The sequence below is a fragment of the Mus caroli genome, chromosome 16 (assembly GCF_900094665.2).
Source record: "Mus caroli chromosome 16, CAROLI_EIJ_v1.1, whole genome shotgun sequence".
NCBI classification, from domain to species: domain Eukaryota; kingdom Metazoa; phylum Chordata; class Mammalia; order Rodentia; family Muridae; genus Mus; species Mus caroli.
Window position 1 is genome coordinate 20727304 of NC_034585.1, and position 19220 is coordinate 20746523.

The following is a 19220-nucleotide window of genomic DNA, read 5'->3' on the forward strand; positions in this document are numbered from 1 at the left end:
TGCAAATTCAAGCACTGGGCCTCAAAGTGCTGTAAGGTGACAATGAGCAAGTAGAGGAGCTGTAAGGTTCACCCAAACCCAAACAGTTCCACATCTGTGTTTTTCTGTACTAGGCCAAACTTAAGTTATTGGATCATGTTTATCAGAAAAAAAAAATACTTAAACTGTGTAACATTTAGAATAATCCTGCAAACTATGAGGACATGGGCTTCTACAGGTCCTGAAGCTTAACTTTCGTGAGTTCTTATCTTAGAGGGCAACTCTATTGCACATACGTGGATGAGCACACAAGGCTCTGTCTTTATATGAATGCCACCTGCCAGCAGATGTGGCAGCATCTTGCAGTGGGAGGCTTGTTCCTGTCTCATGGCTGCCAGAACCTCTGCAGCAGCTGATGCTGATGTTAGGAGGGTATTCTAGACAGTTAACCATGTAAACTCTCTCCCCATATGAATCCCTTTCCCTGTAGGAATTAAACAAATGTTTCCATTTCACAAAGATTTCAGCTCAGTAGCTCACTCTGCAAGCTGCCTCAAGCATATTTTGAACAGTCTAGACCCCATCTTTTTTAGGCTTGTCTTTCTTCTTGGGATATCATATCTTTTGCATCATAATAGTCCTATTGTCTATAAAATGGGGCACCGAGACTATGGCAACACACCAAACAGCAATGGTTCTGGGATAGTGTCAACATGGGTAGACATTGTTGGTTACGCCAACAAGTAACTGATGTTTAGCAAGCCACTGATGTTCAACAAGTAGAGGCCAGGGAATGTTCAGTGTTGAAATCCCTGTTTCTCTGCAATGTCTGTACTTGGCTCCAGACATCAATGGTGCTGAGATTGAGAGCCTGGGCATGAAACACCACATGAACATTTGATGCCATGCTAACTCTCTACATATCAAACAGTCTGAGGCAGGGTCAACAGCTACACTTGGCATTTCCTGTGCTTTTTGTGAGCTTTTGTATCCTGGGACTCAGGGGAGCAGAGCTTCTGAACTGTCTGGTGTAGTTAAACAAACATGGGGTTCAAATTCACATGATATGGGTTGGGATCTTGACCTGCTATCTTCCAGATCCACTGCCTTGAGTCACTTAACCTTTCTGGGTTGGTTTTGCTGTGAGATACGGTAGGTGTTCATGTCTCATAAAACTTTTCTAAGGTTTGAATGAGATGATAAGTATAAAGGGGTCTGGAAAATTCACTAATTTGCTGCTTCATATAAGGTTAGCTGTTGCTGAGTGACAGGCTGAATGGGAAGGTAAGAGTAGACTAGAGACTAAGATGTAGAAAACTGACTTTGGGCTTATTAGATGAGAACTCTTTTCAGGAAGTCAGAGAACTGAGTAGGTACTACATGGGGCCAGAGAGATGCTCTTCTGGAAGTTCTGGGACCAGCACCCACAAAGTAGTTCACAACCACCTGTAACTACAGCTTGGCCTCTGTGGGCACTGCACACATGTAGTACACTTATATACAAAATACTCATACACATTAAAATACATACGTACATACATGCATAAAAAGTAAATGTTTCTAGTTTTACAGCTTTTTGAAGTAGGTACTACCTGAATAGACTTGATTTCTTAGAATATTTTGAAACTTTTCAGATCTACTTTGTGATTACATTTTGTTTTGGTTTTGGTTTTTGGAAGACACAGCTTGAGTTTGTTCAGATTTTTCCCTCACCATTGTTCTGTCCTTAGCTTCTATGTCCTGGAGTTACAGACATGCTGTGTAGTTTAGACTCACTTTAAAACCAAAACTTCTCACTCATGGCAATTCCAAGGAATATTGTCTATATATTGGATACTCCATTGCATTCTGTATATATTTTTAATATTTCCCATTAGGCCACTTCCTTTCCATGGCCATGTACTGTGCTAATAAAATATAAACTTTTGATACAATATTCAAGGCCATCAGAATCACACACTAGCCTTCCTTCTTCAAATCTTACCTCTTGATGTTGACTGTTGCATATCCTGTAATCCTAAACATTTGGTTATTATTTGGGTAACTTGGCAGTGCTTTAGAATATCTCAGTGTCTGACATAATTATGATTCTCTGTGATTCACTTATTCCTGAGTCTATATTCTTTCTCGGGAGGTTGGAGCAGTAGCTATTGGCTACATTACAGACACTGAGATTGGAGGAGAGAGACTTGTGTTTAAGTGAGTCATTCTACCAGCGCTCATAGGCTGGAACTTGGCTGACCACTCCCATTACATCCTTCATTGCACTGTGTCCCTGAGAGTGAGTCTCCCTCACTAGATGCAACCCCATGAAGAAGAATGGTACCTATTCCCGGTTGGAGAGTGTTGGAGGTCTCACCTTCACATAGTCGTATTCACAAAGATAGGAGGATTCCAAGTTGAAGTGCATGAAGTAAAGCTTGATTCGAAACCCCTCCGGGACAGTAATATTCCACGTCACCTCAGAGTCACTTGGATAGGAATCTGGATAGCCAGGTGACTGGATCTGACCAAACATTTCATTTAGCTCCACGGTATGGGCTGAAACCTTCGGCAGGGCGAGGCACAGAGCGTGGTAAAGGAGGAGCTGCCAGAAAGACAGGAACCTGAAAGACATGAAGGAGGTTTGGCTCACATCGATGATTTTATGTTCCCAATACAGAGCTAAATATCTGCTCTTCTTTTCTCCTCCACCCTTGCATACCTGGTCGGCAGGATGTTTGGAGAAAGGAACTAGATGATTTCTAAGACTGCTTTTAGCTTTGCTCTTTTGAGCTCTCTCCACCAGCTGAGCAAGATGCCCAAAGGAAAGAAGGCCAAGGGCAAGAAGGTGGCCCTGCCCCTGATGTCATCAAGAAAAAGGAGGCCAAAAAGGTGGTCAATCCTTTGTTTGAGAAAAGGCCCAAGAACTTTAGTATTGGACAGGAGGTCCATCCCCAAAGAGATCCAACACGCTTCGTCAAATGGCCCTGCTACATCAGGCTGCAGCAGCAAAGAGCCATCCTCTATAAGCGGCTCAAAGTACCTCCTGCCATTAACCAGTTCTCCCAGGCTCTGGACAGGCCAACAGCTACACAGCTGCTTAAGCCTGCCCACAAGTACAGGCCAGAGACAAAGCAAGAGAAGAAGCAAAGGCTACTGGCCCGTGCTGAGAATAAAGCTGCTGGCAAAGGGGATGTCCCAACTAAGAGACCACCTGTCCTCCGAGCAGGAGTCAATACAGTCACTACCTAGGTGGAGAACAAGAAGGCTCAGCTGGTGGTGATTGCCTATGACATAGACCCCATGGAGCTGGTGATTTTCCTGCCTGCCCTGTGTTGAAAGATGTGGGTGCCCTACTGCATCATCAAGGGAAAGGGCAGGCTGGGACGCCTGATCCACAGGAAGACATGTACCACTGTTGCCTTCACACAGGTTAACTCGGAAGACAAGGGTACTCTGGCTAAGCTGGTGGAAGCTATTAGGACCAATTATAATGACAGATATGATGAAATCCGTCACCACTGTGAAGGCACCGTCCTGGGTCCTAAGTCTGTGGCTCGCATTGCCAAGCTGGAAAAGGCAAAGGCTAAAGAACTCGCCACTAAATTGGGTTAAATGTACACTAAGTTTTCTGTACATAAATATAATTACCAAAAAACGTTGATATCCATAGTTAAGTTTTCTAGTAAGTACCACATTTGGGTTGCTGAAACCTGCTCTCTTTCTTACCCGGGAGAGCATAACTATTGCAATTAGGTGATAATTGATATTGCTTCCTCAGCTGCCCCCTACTTAGGAACCATCAGTTCTTATGTAGCTTCAAAAGTGTAATCAATAATTCACCATTGGGATAAAACCCAAACACGGTGGTGGAATCTTCAGACATTGAACACATTTAATATTCCGGAAAGAAAAAGTTGTTCCCCACAAAGCCAGTAAATATATCCTAAAACCTTGGGTAAAGAGAGAATGAAGAAAATAAGTCTTGGGGAACGTTTAACAATCAGAAGTTTATAATTCACTTCTGGAGAAATAAAATATAATGGACTGCTAAGAGAGTCGCAGGGGAGGAGGGATGGGAAATACAGCATCAAACATGGATGACGCAATTCAGGATAACTAAGGCTGGCCATGGTCCTAAGGGTCGGGGCACTGCAAGCACTTTCCCAGCAAGACCCACGGACCTTGAACTCAAGCATCTCAAACACGACTCCTTAGCTCCTCTTCTAACAGGTTCCTGTGATCGGTTTTGGTATTTTTAATGCCTGTGGGGATGTGTGTGCATGAGTGTGGAGGCCAGAGAGCACCCTCAAGTGTTGTTCCTCAGGAACCGTCTACTTTGTTTTTCCTGAGACAGCATCTCTCACTGGGAGTAGCCTCTCAACTGGGATTAACAGCTCACTCACATTAGGCCGGCTAGCCAACCAGCCTCAAGCACCCTCCCATCTTTGCCTCCCCAAGTCTGAAATTAGGAGTTAGTGTCCTTGTCTGTCTTATTACATGGGCTCTGGGGATGGAACTCAGGTCCTCCTATTTGCATGGTAAGCACTCTGGACTCTGGCATCCCTCCAGTTCCATTTGTGAGTTTCTTTACTGCTGTGGCTGCCTGCCAGTTCTCTGAGCCTGATGCACTATGTGATAGTCACCAAGGCCTATTCATTCTGCTTCCTCTGCTTCAGAAACCCATCTCTTCTGTCTCTAAGCAATTGCATCATTTAAACTGTTACCATGACCTAAGTGATCTTTCTGTCCCTTCCCTCCTGGCTAAGTCTTCTACTCAAGTTGGTTTTCTAACACAGAGGTAACCCTGCCACCTAGGCATGGCATCTGTTTCTGAGGTGGCTGACCAGACCCTTTCCAACTTTATGCTGATCTTCCTCAAGACCACTTATGGTTCTTCCCATACCTTGGCCTCACTATATGCACGCTCCACCCATCCCTGACATTTACGTCTAGTTCCTTCTGCTTTCCCCTAGTTAGAATGTCCTATCATCCCTCCAGCTCCCACGGCCTCTGTTGGAGCAGCTAGCACACAGCTCTGCTTCCAACACAGCCCCTGAGGTTGGACATTCCTGGGTACAAATTCCAGTTCCTCCACTGTAAAGAGCTGGGGAACTTGCTTCCCTGTGCTCTGGTTCCTCCATACATAGATGGGGTTATAATTCCTAATTTGTAAGGCTCCCATGATTATTAAGGCTGATGCATGTGAAGTATTTAGGAGGGAGTCTGTCATATAACAGATGCCAATGAAAAAGTAAAAGAAGGGCCTTGGAGAGAGAGTCTTAAATAACCTAAAAGTCAAAGCTAGGAAACTCTGCCAAGAATTTGGATTAACAGTTATGTCTTTGTTAATCAGGAAGCCAACTCTGTGCCAAGACTTCCTTCCCCTGTACTCGGATGTAGGTACACATAAGTATACTTAGGAATTTTTCAGTGTGCACACAGTGAATAAGTACATGTCCAGGTCACCTAGCTGTTTAATGTCGTAGATACATTAAAGGTGAAACAGATACATGTAGAAAGGTCTAGAGGGATTAGCCTGGCTCTCTGTAGAATGAGAATGCAAGTGTTTTCATTTTGTGTGAGTGGAATTTTTCATTGAGGGGCTGCAGAGACGGCTCAGTGGTTCAGAGCGCTTGCTGCTCTTGCAGAGGACCTGGGTTCAGTTCTCAGCACCTACATCAGATGGCTCACAAGCATTTGTAACTCATGTTCAGGGGAGCAGCATGTATGCTCTCCTCTGGCCTCCACGAGTACCTGCATGCTCTGGACACATACAGACAAGGAGGTAGGCAGGCATACCCGTCAATAAAAATTTAAAAAGAAAACACATTGATCATGCATTGCTCTTACTGACAAAGAAAATAACATCATCTTAAAATTTTCCCCAAGGCCTGTGCAATTGTGACATGTGGGATGCTAGTAGGAAAACAATGTGTTTTAATCCAGGGGCCAAGGTCAATATTGTCCTAACGCAATCTGCAAAGGAAGGGCTTTGGAGGCAGAGAAAGAAGGCACAGATCCAAGTTACCCAGTGAATTTATAGGAAAAGGGAATTCAGGGGCCCAGGAACCCCATTTCTGACTGAGGAAATGTACTTTCATTACTGGGACTGAGACTATCTAGCATGGATGGATGGATTTAACTCTAGGCCTTGACTTTACTCTCCTACCCAGTTTGGGGAAACCGAGGGAAACCTCCATTTGTTTCCTCATCTTATACATGGTAGTAATGGTGACTTCCCACAGGACTGTCTGCTCAGGAGCATTTGGATGAGTTTCAAGTATCCAGCCCTGGGCAAAGGCTTGTTCTGATGACTCTACCACAGCACGCTCTGAAAGGCATGAGCTTTGGCTCGCAAGCCCAACTTCCCTACAATCGTGACAACTGAATTACACAAGGCTGAAAGGTCGACTTTCTCCCCATGTGCTTTTTCCCAGAACACACAGAGGAGAAAGCCTCCTCAGGTCAGTTCTGCTGAGGCTGGCATCTGACTGACCCCCTCAGCCCAGGCCTTGGGGCCCTGTGCGCTTAGGCAGCCGGTGAATGTGCGTACACGAGAAGCCTGTGGAGTGTTCTGTTCTTTGCATCTCGAGACAGACTTAGACGCATGAAGCAGTTATCTCCATTCATGTGAGAGGCTGAAACATATGCTTGCTTGCTTGCCTTAGGGGCTGTGAACCAAAGGAGGCACACGGCGGCGGCGTTCGCTTCTCATCGCAATCCTGTTTTGACTTCTTCTGCACCAGGCACCGGCTGTACAAGTCCTGACACCTGTTATCTATCTCCCAGCTGATCAAAAACAGTCAAGCTACATTTGTTTGAAATGTCAAAAGTGATACAGAGCGCTGGGATTTTACAGTCTCCGTGATAAGAGCAGGCCATCAGGGACACATAAAGAAGCTGGGAGAGTCAGACTGTGGCGTCAGGGGCACGCCCTAGCTTCTCCATTTGCTCTGCTCATTTCAATGTACACGCCACCAACACTCCATTTTTAAGATTCGGTGTTGGAAGAGACTAAAGAGCTCCCTTACCCACCAGCCTCACTTGACAGACGATGAAAAGTATATCCTAAGAGATGGCATATCATGCCAAATACCATATGGTGAATTAACTCCAACAGAAGAAAAGAATAACAAAAGCTCAGAGAAGAAGTTGGGTCCATGCCCGTATCATGCCCAGGCATCTGGCCAAAGCAATTAATCCTGTGAAAAAATAATTAAAAAAAACCCATAGCTTTATGTGGAAATTTAAAAAAAATACTAATGTTTGAGCCCCTCCCCTGTGCACGAAACTCTGTTCTATCGCCTGGGGACTGGCATTCCTCGAGTACCATAGACCATTGTAATCTGCAGCTGGGATTGAGAGCCTCATAGAATATATCAGGAAAATGATTGGAGCCCAAAGACACAAGAATGAGACTGGGCCTTTTCCAGATCATCAGTGTGGCCCTGAGCAAGTTGCTTAACGGCTTCTATCTCATGTTCCCATTAATCCTTATGTCACATGAAACCCGAAGCCAGGATGAAGCAATGCTCATGAAAGTGACTCAAGTGACTCACAGTGCCTGTGAGTCCAGACCCCTGAGAGACAGCCAGCAGGACACTTTCTTAGAACTTCTTTTTGATATTCACTAATTGAATTCGACTCTGTCATAGTTACTGAATTTCTACTAGGAAAGGGACATGATGTTAGGTGCTGGTCGAATGACCATGAAGACCTACAAAGATGAAGACATTGGTTAAATCCCTCGGAAGTGGGAAGTGGACATTTAAATCAGAAGCCATGCCAGAGATGACAAGAATTATGGCCACAGATGAGAACAAAGGAAGAGATGCCATGTCTGAGGGATGGAGATCAGAAACGAGGACACAATGTTGAACGAAATACCTGGGAGGGTTGTCCTTAATTGAGGGTTAAGCATATACAAAGGTGTGCTTTGGGATGGCTGAGGCACAGGTAAGGCAGATTATCATTCCACAGTACAAAGGAAGAAAAGCCATTGTTTCAGAAGAAGGGAAAAATGAACAAAACCAAAGGACAACTTTACAAGATCAGAATGACGGAATGAACTTTTAGAGACTTAGCTCTTCCTCCTAGGCATAGGTCAATGCAATCCAAAGTTACACAGATGGAAGCTCACTCTTTATTGGCCCTGGACTGAGCAAGTTACCAGGTGACTGAAGAAAAGAAACAAATAGAAACTTTTCTGATTTAAAGGAAAACAATGGAAAATAGGTGTGTAGGGACTTAACACATCTCCAGAGTGTGTTTCCTTGCTCTTTTTGACACTTACAAGTGATAACAATAATTAGGATAGTTGGGGTTTCAGACTCTGGTAAAGCTTATAAGAAATGCCTGGTGAGGGACATGAATTGACACAAGAAACAGGGAAGGTTGAAGAGCTTCAAGCCCATTAGAATTTAAAGTGGTAGGTTTCTGAATCCCACATGCTCCTTTAAAAAACTGTGGTGTCTCTTTAAGAGCCATTTGGTGCATTTCCTAGCCTGATTCATGTCACCAGCTGCCTCTGATTTCAGTGAGAAATGCAGAATTTATAGGGAACTGTAAAATGGGGACAGGTTTCTAGTTTTCTAAATTGAGGTTTAACTGGCAAAGTTCTGAAGGCTCAAGAAACCACAAGCGAGGCTGTGGGGGGAACTGTTGTCTTTTCCGGTCAGAAAAAAATATATAAACACACAAACACATTATCTAACTCTCAAAGTGTTGGGAGAAAGAAATCACTGCTCTTTGCCGAGTAGCAAAAGGAAGAATCAGCCTTGTGGGCAGGAGGAGGAGGATCGCATTGGCCAGTAGGCAGCACCCTGCGCTGGCAGAGAGAGAAATCTGAGCCTCAGCCTCTCCAGGAGCAGGCTTTGCACAAACTATCTGGTTTCAAGTTGCGACTCTCCGGAGTCCCTGGGAAGGTGCCCCAGGGACAGGGCCCCCAGGATTGATGAGACTCCCCCATCCCCAGCCGCCCAGAGGATAAGCAGGTGAGTCTGCCTTGAGACGAGGTCAGACCCAGCCCTCCACTTGGTCCCCTGACCGGACACTCACCTCATTTTCCTGCCCTGTGTGCTCCTGGCTTTGGTTCCTTCTGCCGGACTTGTCTGTGAGCTCGTCCCAGTCCCCGGTGTGGTGTCAGCGATGCCTTATCTTTGTTCTGAGGTCCCTGTGTGTCTCTGGAATTGGCTGGCATTCTCCATTCAGGTCACGCCTTCTCCTGCCTGCAACAGATCCCCTCTCCCCCTCTCCCTCTGGCTTTCCCTCTCTCCTCTCTCTGTCTGAGCTTATGTACACTCGGAGGGACCTGACAGACTGTTTCCTTGGAAGATCTGTTAGCCAGTCCCCTCCTAGGGAGGGACTGCAGCCCTTGAGAAAAAAAAATCTGAGAGACTTAGAGGTGTGTGTGTGTGTGTGTGTGTGAGAGAGAGAGAGAGAGAGAGAGAGAGAGAGAGAGAGAGAGAGTAATTTCTCTTCAGCCTCCCTTGCCTGATGGCTATAATTGTTCTACTTCAAGACCCCAGCAAAAGAACAATTAAACAGAAACAGCCAACTAAAAAGGCAATTCTAGGATATTATAAAAAAGAATGCAGATTCCAAGCCTCAGCCTGTCTGTGGACATCCACAGGTTTTTTTTTTTTTTTTTGTTGTTGTTGTTTTGTTTTGTTTGTTTGTTGTTTTTTTTGTTTTTTTTTGTTTGTTTGTTTTTCTTCTGAAAACCTTGTGGCTGGCCCTGCTGGTGAAGGAGCACCAGTTTCTGCAGTTGGCTACTTACTCTCCCCACTTGAAAGGCTGCTGTGTGGCACTGTCTAACTGCAAGCATGCAGAGATCTAATTTACCCAGTTGGGAAAAAGGCTTCAGCAAAGCCAGAGAGCCAGGTGCCCCATGCATCTAGAAAGACCTGTGCCTGTGTGCTGTCAGTGCCTCAGGCCCCATGGAGAAACGGTACAGCAGATCTATGCTGAGCTGAATAATAAGAGAGCCCTCTTCATAAAGACAGCACCACATATAACCCTCTCCACAACTAACCCCTACTGTAACTCCACCACAGTATAATCTCTGCAGACATCTCAGTCCGACAGAGGCCCCTCCACAGTAATAACCCCAACACACAAAAGTGGCAGCCTGCACTGAAGAGAGTGTGAAGTGGGTGGGCCGGCTCACCTGCATCATTTCAGCACCAGGCACAAATGCTATCTAAATCACTTCCACAAACTTCTGAGGGTTCTCTCTGATGGATCTTTTCCAGGTGGGAAAATGATGTCTTAACAAGATTATAGGACTGGCCAAGGCACCCAGAATCCCACTACCACTTCTGAAGCCATTGCCACCTCAAGCCAGCTGTTAGAACGGCCACTGGGTGCTAACCCTGGCCCCACTCGTTCCTTCCAGAACCTTGTCCGGGTCTGTGGTAGCATTAGAACTCCAGTAAAGAAAGTGCCCAGAGGAAGTGGTCATACACTTAGGAAGGGAGGAAGAAGTCCATCTCTCATGGGTTCCATGACACCATGCCTCAGTATCATATCATAGAGCATGCGGCGTTTGCAAACCACATACATCCACTAACAGAAAAACCGAGTCCTGAACTATTTCAAGCGCTTTAGATGCTGATCCAGACTTTAGCTGTGATCTGTGTTTTCTGACCAACCTGGCTGTGTACAGCACTGTTTCTGATCCCATCTCTTTGTTCGCTGAATGGAAACTGTAACGAGGCACAAGTGAGAATCTGAGGATGAGCTGCTTTTCAGTCATGCAGAAGGCCACCTGCCACCTGAATCGAGGTGCCAAACACATTCTCCACCCTGAGATAGCTCTCCTTGATGTATTTTGGGGGAGCAAAGATTTGACATTTACTGTAACCCCTTCTTGTCTTTCCTCCAAGTTCTCCATTTTAGCTCTCCTGAGTGCCAGCCTTGTGTGATTGGCATGATTATGAGGCTCTGGCTGATAATGTAGTGTAAGTGTGTGTGATGAGGAGGGAGGTTTGAACTCAGGCATTACCCGAGAGAAATGGTCTCTGTTTCAGGCAGGACAAGAAAGAAAACCCTGTAAAATCTCCATTAAGCAGACTGTCAGGCTCTTTAGACATCAAATAACTCTCACAAAAAAACATTTTAATGATTTAAGTGTAAATGAATCAGAAACACATGGGCTGCATTTCTTTTGGAATACACAAGGGTTTTCAAACCAAAGGAGAAAGAACTTGGCAAGACGCACACAGTGCACAGTGGCCTTGCCTGGGGAAGGAGTCCGGCAATTCTCCCTGCAGCTGAGCCCACCCTCTCTGGAGTTAGCATATGTTTAGGAAAGGCGTTCACTCTAGATCTGGGCACAGAGGGAAGAGTTTGAGAGGGAAAGCCATAAGCTACCCCTTGTAAAGTGTCACAGAGAGCAATTAGACTTCCAGAAATAGCTTCTTGCCCTAGCTTTTTAAAGACTGCCAATGATCAATGGGAGACACTTGAAGGGTATTCTGAGTGAACATTCTAGCAATTTGCAGCAGACCTGCTATATGGCATCCTTAGGTGTCAGCCAAGGCTCAGTTGGAGTTGCTGGAATGCACACAGTCACAGAGGTGCAGTGGAGGCTCTGGGTGTGTGACTCCTGCAGCTGCCCACTGGCTTGCACTATGTTTTTGATGAAGACTCCCTGAGGTGTCCCCATCATACCCAGGTGTGAGAGGATGGCCGTGCCGCTCTGGGGTTTGGAGCACTGGTCTGTAGTCCCAGTAGTTGCAGCTTCAGGCAAGTCACCTACTTTCTTAGGGAGGTATCAGTTCGTTGAGTGAGAGCACACAGAACATGATGTGGGCTTGAGAAGATGCACGGAATGAGAGGCTGCTTGCCTGCACTGAGGTAGGAGGCCAGAGGAACCCCACAGTGGTGTCGCTTGCTTTCTCTGTGGTTCTGACAGTGTCGTCATTCATTATTCAGAATCCTATCACGGCTATTAAGAAAAATTATGTTTGGAAAGATTCAATTAGTCTCTTTAAAAGTTTGACAAAAAGTGGCTTAAAATGCACACAAGGAACCAATAGTTCTTAGTTCTAAGCAAAGAAATGGGGACAACAGGGGTGAGCTCAGAGCCCTAGCCTTCATGCCACAGTTAGGAAGCCCTATCAGAAAGGCAGCTTCTGTGAGAGTGAGTCCTATAGTTTTCCTACCCTGGAACACCGGGGTTTACATTTTCTACCAAAGTATTTATTTTGTAGTGTCTGAGTGAAAGTTTCTGGAACGCTATGAATGTGTCAGAAAATGTAAAGAATTTGGTCAGTGGGTTGTTCTTTGGCAGGGCAGGGGGTCAAAGTCTGAAAGTCAGGCTTCCTCTTGAATATCTAAGAAATAAATAAAGAGCTTGAGGCAATTTAGAATTACAGATATGGTGGAGCACAACTATAATCCCTGTTCCCAAAGGAGGGGCAAGAAGACAGCAAATTCAAGGCTAGTTAGGAGGCACAGTGACATCTGAATCAAAAACCAAAGCAAAACAAAAACTAAACGTTTGGTCGCTCAGCACCTTGACCAGGACAATGCCCAATACCATTGCCTTCAGACCTTCCAGGTCATCACAACTGTGGGAAATTAAAAGAAAGCCCATGCTTCATCCAGGGACACTAAATTCACTTCAGTGTGGTTGCTGAATCTGACATTGTGAAACCCCACCTGGCACGATTATACCATTTTTAATGCATACCACATAAAGCATTATTATAAGTGGGATTATTTTCCTGCTTCCTTTCTCAACACATATAGGAAAGGAACTGATTTTTATTTTGTTTTTGATCCTCCTACTTTCCTGTGTTTATCAGTTTTAAGGGTTTTCTGACAAAGTGCTTAGGGTCTTTCACATATAATAGACATTGTTTACTTACACATATGTTAAAAATAAACATTCTTCAATAGTAGTCCCAGGAAAACTAGGTACCCTCATGTAGGAGAATGGAACTAGATTCCCATTTTTCATACTGTACAAAAATCAATTGAAAAGTGACAAAAAAAAAAAGCTTCATGTAAGACCTGGAATTCTGATTCTGTTAGAGAAAAGCATGGGGAAGGTGTGTCAAGATATAGATACAGGGAAAGACTTTCTGAAAAGGCCTCTAGCAGCTCACAAAATAAAATCAAGAATTGACACATTATTTTGTGAAATTAATAGATATCTACAGAACAAAGGACATAATGTAAGGAGACAACAGAGAGAACAGGAGGAGATCTTTGTCACCTACTTGTCTGACAGGTTAATCCCTAGACTACCTGAAGAACTGAAAACCCTAAATGCTCTAAAGTCAAACATCCCAAGTAAACAATAAAATGAACAGACAGTTCACAAAGAGCCAAAGAACAAGTAGAAAAATATTCAGCATCCTTAGCCATCAAGGGAATTCATATTAAAATGTCATTGAGGTCCATTCTATGTCATCTCAGTCAGAATGGCCATGGTCCTGAAAAAGGTTAGACACTTCAATTATTGCACTACAGTACAAAATTTTCTATATTTATGATATACAATATAATTTAATTAGATATAAGGGATGCATAGACTCAACAAATTAACATATATATTTTCTGGAAGACTATCTGACAGATAAAAAATTGATTCATGGTTTCATGAGGGACATGGACGGTGGTGCTCTGTAGTGGAGGGAGCTTGTTACATTGCCACATGTAGGTAAGGGGGTCTACCTCTAAGGCTGAAGGTTTACCCTCAAGTTCTCTTCTTTCAAATATGGAAGCTGTGATGGATGTGGTCTTGGCCTTAGAGAACTTACCTTATTGTTCTGGGACAGAGCAACATATTTCTCAGCACCTGCCTTGTCTGTAACTTTTAATTTGCTCTTGCTTTTCTCTTTATAAAGTTGCATGTTTTATGTATTTTCTGCTCTACCCATTGCTATTTTTCACTGTACACCTGGAGAAGAGTGGCAGGCAATAACTACACCACAGCCTAAAACTGACTATTATTGAACAAATGAGGTTGTGACTTTTGAATCCAGCCTCACTTAAGTACTCAGAACATGCCCAGGATAAATGCAGATTCTTTGACACAATGTAGCATGAATGAGCTCTAGCCCAGTTCCCCATTAAACACCTTCTTCTCTGAAGCCTTAGGAGTCAGAAACCCTCTGTCATGTTTCTCTCAGAATTCATGTCTCCCAAACACCTATCAGAATGGAACATTAAGCTCTGCTTCATAACGTTCTAGAGCTTCTTAGCCCGCAGCTCTAAGAACTTCCTGACTTCTCCCAGATCTTTTGACTCCTCCCAAACCATTTTCAAAGGCCAAAGAACCATACGATCAGGTTTACCATGGCAGCAACCCCACTCCTGACACCAACTTCTGCATAAGTTACTTTTCTTGTTGCTGTGACCGAATGCCTTATAAGAAGTACTTACAAGATATTTTTAAAGGATGAAGAGTTTACCTTGACTTACAATTTGAGGGTTACAGCCATTGATGTAAGAAAATCATAGCCATAGGAATTGGAGGTGGCTTGTCATTTTATCTGCAGCCAGGAAGCAAAGAACAAACAGGAAGGGAGCCCGGGCTATAAAACCTTAAAGCCCATCACCACACTTTTTCCTATGAAGCTTCATCTCTCAGTGTTTATCAGCCTCCCTAACAGCACCAAGAGCTGGCAACCAAGTGTTCAAATTAACTGAGCCAATGGAAATATCCAAATAGATATTCCATTTTGTCATGTTGAATGGTCTCTTTAAAAATGGTTGAATTTAGTTTGTGTCCTGTTGAGTTGATCACTATATATATTATTAATATTGAGCATATAAACATTTTTTTCTTATATTATCATTGTCTGGTTTTGATCATAAGTAATGCTGGCCCAGCAAAATGAGCCTAGATGTTTTCCCTTTTTGTCAACTTTTAAAGAAGAGTTTGAGAAGTGTTTCAGTCATGAACCTCTGGCTTTGGTTTTTATTTGTTGGACAGTTTCTAATTGTTCTTTATGTATTACTGATACATGTTCAAAGTTTCCTTTTCTTGACATTTATTCTTGGTAGGTTGTTTACCTATTTCTTTTATGTTGTTTAATTGATGGTGTAAATTTTTCATGGCAGTGTCTTATGATCCTTCCTGGTTTTATAGTATCAGAAGTGTCCTGTTATCCATACTTTTATTTATTTAAAGGTTTTTGCCTTGGATGGATATTTATTATTTGTTCACTTGTCTTTTTAGAAAGATAATTTTTAGGTGGGGTTTTTATTGTTGTTGTTATTGAGTGGCCTATTTCAATTATTTTTCTTTAGTATTTATTATTTATTTCCTTCTGATAACATTGCAATTAGCTAATCATTGTCATTATTGTTCCAGTTTGAGTCCTTGAAGTCTATTATTAAATTGCTTGTGATTCTTTTACTTTCCTATTTGTTTGGTTCTGGGTTTGTTTTTGTTTATTGTTGTTTTTGTTTTTTGTTTTTGTTTTGTTTGTTTTGTTTATTTGTCATAGAGTTTCCCTATTCAGCAAGATTGGCTTCTGACTTTTGAGCCTCCTCCTTACGTTTCTTGAGAGCTCCAGGGACAAGTAGGTGTGACTATACCCAGTATTTATTTGAATGAGAACATTTATTGCTTCAACATTTCATCTTATGATTGTCTCTGTTGGTTTTCATAACTTTAGGTGTGCTTTGATTTCATTTTTACTTTTTAAAGACTTTTTAAAAATGTTTCCTTTGCTCTTTTCCTTCCTTAACTTACTGAATTTTTCATTGTTTAATTTCCATATGTGCCGCAGTCTCTGACCCTCAGAGATAAGAAAGACACAGACACCAAGTTGGGTTCACGCAGCAGCTTCTTTCTTTACTTGCAGCTTTTTCTCTTACAGCTCTCTCCACTTAGGCAAGGGCAATTCTCCTATACTCACGGCGACTGACCTCAACTCGCTTCACACAACCTTATCCAATCAGACTCACTCACACTCCAGGCACGAGCTCAGGTAGGTCACAAATAGGCTGACAGGTTCAGATCACAAGGAGTAGTCTAGCTTGGCAGGCAGCTTACTCATGCAGTTTTACTGTGCATGTTCTGGCAAGGCAGTAAACATGTGGGGTTCATGGGGCCTGGTAATGGGCCAGGGCACCACCTAGGCCCATGTGGCTGCACCTGCTTCCCGCATCTCCCCCTTTTTGTTTTATTAGCAGCTCTGGGATCAACATCTGTCTTAGGTTGCCCCCATCCATGCCACATCCTTACCCATCATGGGATTGACGAACTCACTTTCACCATCCTGTCTTAGATTGGTATGCACATGTGAGGGTCTTACCCGGCATTGATTACTGATCCAGCATGTTGAGCCAACACTGGGGGGATGTTCCTGCTTCCAAGGCTGCCATAGCCTGCACTAAGGCTCGTTTATCAGCCCTGTGCCGTCTTCGAATACGTGCCATCCACCAAAGCATTCCTCCACTCACAACAATCAGCAGGAATGCCCAAAAGGCCATCCCTCCCCAATCTTTTAAGAATCCCACAGTTCCCTGGATGATTTTCAGCCATTGCTTTGCAGTTGCAATCTCCACACGGGTGTTGTTCACAGCAACAATCGATGCTCACAATTCCTTCATCTTTGTGTCGAGATCATGACTCCAACTTCCTAACAGCATCGCACCAATTGCACGCGACAGATTTGCAGCTCTGGAAAAATTCTGATACTGAACAGAGGTTACACACATTCCTGCCATATGAGTAATGCAGGAAGCAAATACTAACTGCTCCAACAACAGCTTGTGCAGATTGATAGGGAAATACATGAGCTTGGGGTTGATTTCCTTCAACATAAACTACTCCCACGCCGCCTTTGGATCCATCAGTAAATACATGAACAGCACCTGGGATTGGCTCAGTCCGGGTAATTCTGCGGTATATCATAGGATTTCTCATGACAACCTGAAGCTAATTAGTGGAGGCAAGTACCTCAATCTGTTTTTACATCAGGTTGTTTATTCCCTTCGTCTCTATTCCTGAGAACCTTAGTGCTCCGTCCCCTTTTTTTCCGGGGAACCTGAAATTCCCTTCATCTCTATATCTGAGATCCTTAATGCTTCGTCCCTTTTTTCCCCGGGAACCTGACAGGCCTGTAATTTCTTTCTTTCTTTCTTTCTTTCTTTCTTTCTTTCTTTCTTTCTTTCTTTCTTTCTTTCTTTCTTTCTTTCTTTCTTTCTTTCTTTCTTTCTTTCTTCCTTCCTTCCTTCCTTCCTTCCTTCCTTCCTTCCTTTCTTTTCAACACCTAGTATTTTATTCAGATAGCAGTCCCATTACACATGGTCCAAGAACATTCAAATAAGAACTCAAATCAGAAGTTAAAGTTGGTCTTCAAACATCATAGCCAACAATGCCACATTTGCCTATGATCTCTCCGATATAAAACCACATCCACACCTCAGTGGCCACCAAACCATTCAGCACAGCTTCCTTAACTGTAAGGTGTTTGAAGCCAAGGTTGAGCTGGTTCCCCCCAACCCCTGGTGAAATCCCTACAGCTATTCAGAGTATGAAAAAAAATCATTCAAAGGCCTGTACTTTCTTTACTTACCGTTGCCGACCAATGCAATGCGTTCTCTGTATGGGTCACCATTTGCTGGAGTCTCCGACCCACAGAGACAAGAACTACACGGACACCAAGTCCACGCAGCAGCTTCTTCCTTTCTTGCAGCTTTTTCTCTTACAGCTCTCTCCACTTAGGCAAGGGCAATTCTCCTATACTCGTGGCGACTGACCTCGTCTCACTCCATATCACCTTATCCAATCAGACTCACTCACACTCCAGGAACGAGCTCAGATTGGTCACAGATAGGCTGACAGGTCCAGATTACGTGGAGTAGTCTAGCTTGGCAGGGAGCTGCGTACGCATGCAGTTTTACTGCGCATGTTCAGGCAAGGCAGTAAACATGTGGGGTACACGGGGCCTGGCAATGGGCCAGGGTGCCATCTAGGCCCACGTGGCCGCACCCGCTTCCTGCACATATGCTTTTGAATTTTTAAGTTACTTCTGTTATTGATGTATAATTTCATACAATTGTGTTTGAAAAATGCCTGATCTAATGTCTTTTTTCTTTTACAAATATTTCTTTTATTTTTATTTCTCTGTGTATGTGTGCATGTGTATGTATGTATGTATGAATGTATGTGTATAATGTGTTCTGTATGCACTTGTGTGTAGGTGCCATTGGAAGCCAGAAGAAGCCATCAGATCTACTGATGCTGGAGCTACAGGTAGTCATGAATTGCCTGATGTGGATTCTGGGACGGAACTCCAGTTCTCCACAAAAGCAGTAAGTGATCTTTACTGCTGAGCCATTGCTTCAGTCTCAATGCCCTTTAAAAAAATGGTCTTCTTTAAGTTGTATAGTATCATGGAGAATACAACAGATTCACTTGAATAAAATGCATATTTTGTGAAATATTTCCTTTGTGAAATATTAGTCTATCTGGCCTATTTGGGTGATGATATTATTCAATTCACTCTTTTATTATTTCTTCTTCTGTCTGTATGATCTACCCATAGTTGGAAAGGAGGCAGTGAAATTAACTAATATTGTACTTCAGTCTATTCTTTATATATGTTTTTTAATGCTACTCTGTGGATATTATTTTGTGTCATCATAGTGTTTAAGGTCTGAAATCAAACGATTATACGTTGTTGAGTATTTATATTTCAACTTGATTTTATATTTCTCTTTGAGGTTGGAGCATAATTCCAAAATATGCAGTTCTAAATACAATAATCCTGAATATGGAATCCCCGAAGTTCAAAATTCTCCAAGTATGACTTATAATTTGTTAAGAGACATTCACATTTTAAAAGAAGATTTGAGAAGCACACAAAACCTTATTGAAATTGACAGTAAGGAAAGACGTAGTGTTATAAGCACCCTGCTCAAGCATTCCTATGACAGCATCAAAGCATAATGCTTACCAGCAGTGAAATCGCAGTCATGGAGAAAACAGCTCACAAGGGAAATGTGTGAACACAGATCACTACGGCTGGTAACTGTGCTCACTAGGTTGTATGCGCGGTCTTCTACAATGTCAAATAGATAACCTAAATCAGGAGATGTGTTGAAATCAGTGATTCTTTTTTTTTTTTGAATTAACTTTTTTTATTAGGTATTTTCCTCATTTACATTTCCAATGCTATCCAAAAAGTCCCCAATACACTCCCCCCNCCACTCCCCTACCCACCCACTCCCACATTTCGGCCCTGGCATTCCCCTGTACTGGGGCATATAAAGTTTGCAAGTCC

At 43.2% G+C, this 19220-nt stretch overlaps 1 protein-coding gene, 1 long non-coding RNA gene and 1 pseudogene across 5 annotated transcripts in view; 2 read left to right on the forward strand and 1 right to left on the reverse strand.

Annotated features, from left to right (window-relative positions):
- Positions 1-9337, reverse strand: part of Masp1 (mannan binding lectin serine peptidase 1) — a 68477-nt gene extending 59140 nt beyond the window's left edge. Inside the window, exons 1-2 of one of the 3 annotated variants that reach the window (XM_021184437.2) lie at positions 9022-9324; positions 2339-2585 (exon numbers count right to left, since the gene is read on the reverse strand). In XM_021184437.2, the coding sequence (XP_021040096.1) occupies positions 2339-2585; positions 9022-9026 (252 nt within the window). In that variant the 5' untranslated portion in view covers positions 9027-9324. Of the gene's footprint in view, positions 1-2338; positions 2586-9021 lie in introns of all 3 variants that reach the window. The other 2 variants (XM_021184436.2, XM_029470316.1) reach the window with 2 other exon arrangements.
- On the forward strand, positions 2771-3576 carry LOC110311195 (annotated as a pseudogene).
- LOC110311866 overlaps positions 8399-19220 on the forward strand; it is a 34759-nt gene continuing 23937 nt past the window's right edge. For both annotated transcript variants that reach the window (XR_002380005.2, XR_003835118.1), the window contains exons 1-2: positions 8399-8957; positions 18138-18249. This is a non-coding gene — a long non-coding RNA (uncharacterized LOC110311866). The remainder of the gene's footprint in view (positions 8958-18137; positions 18250-19220) is intronic.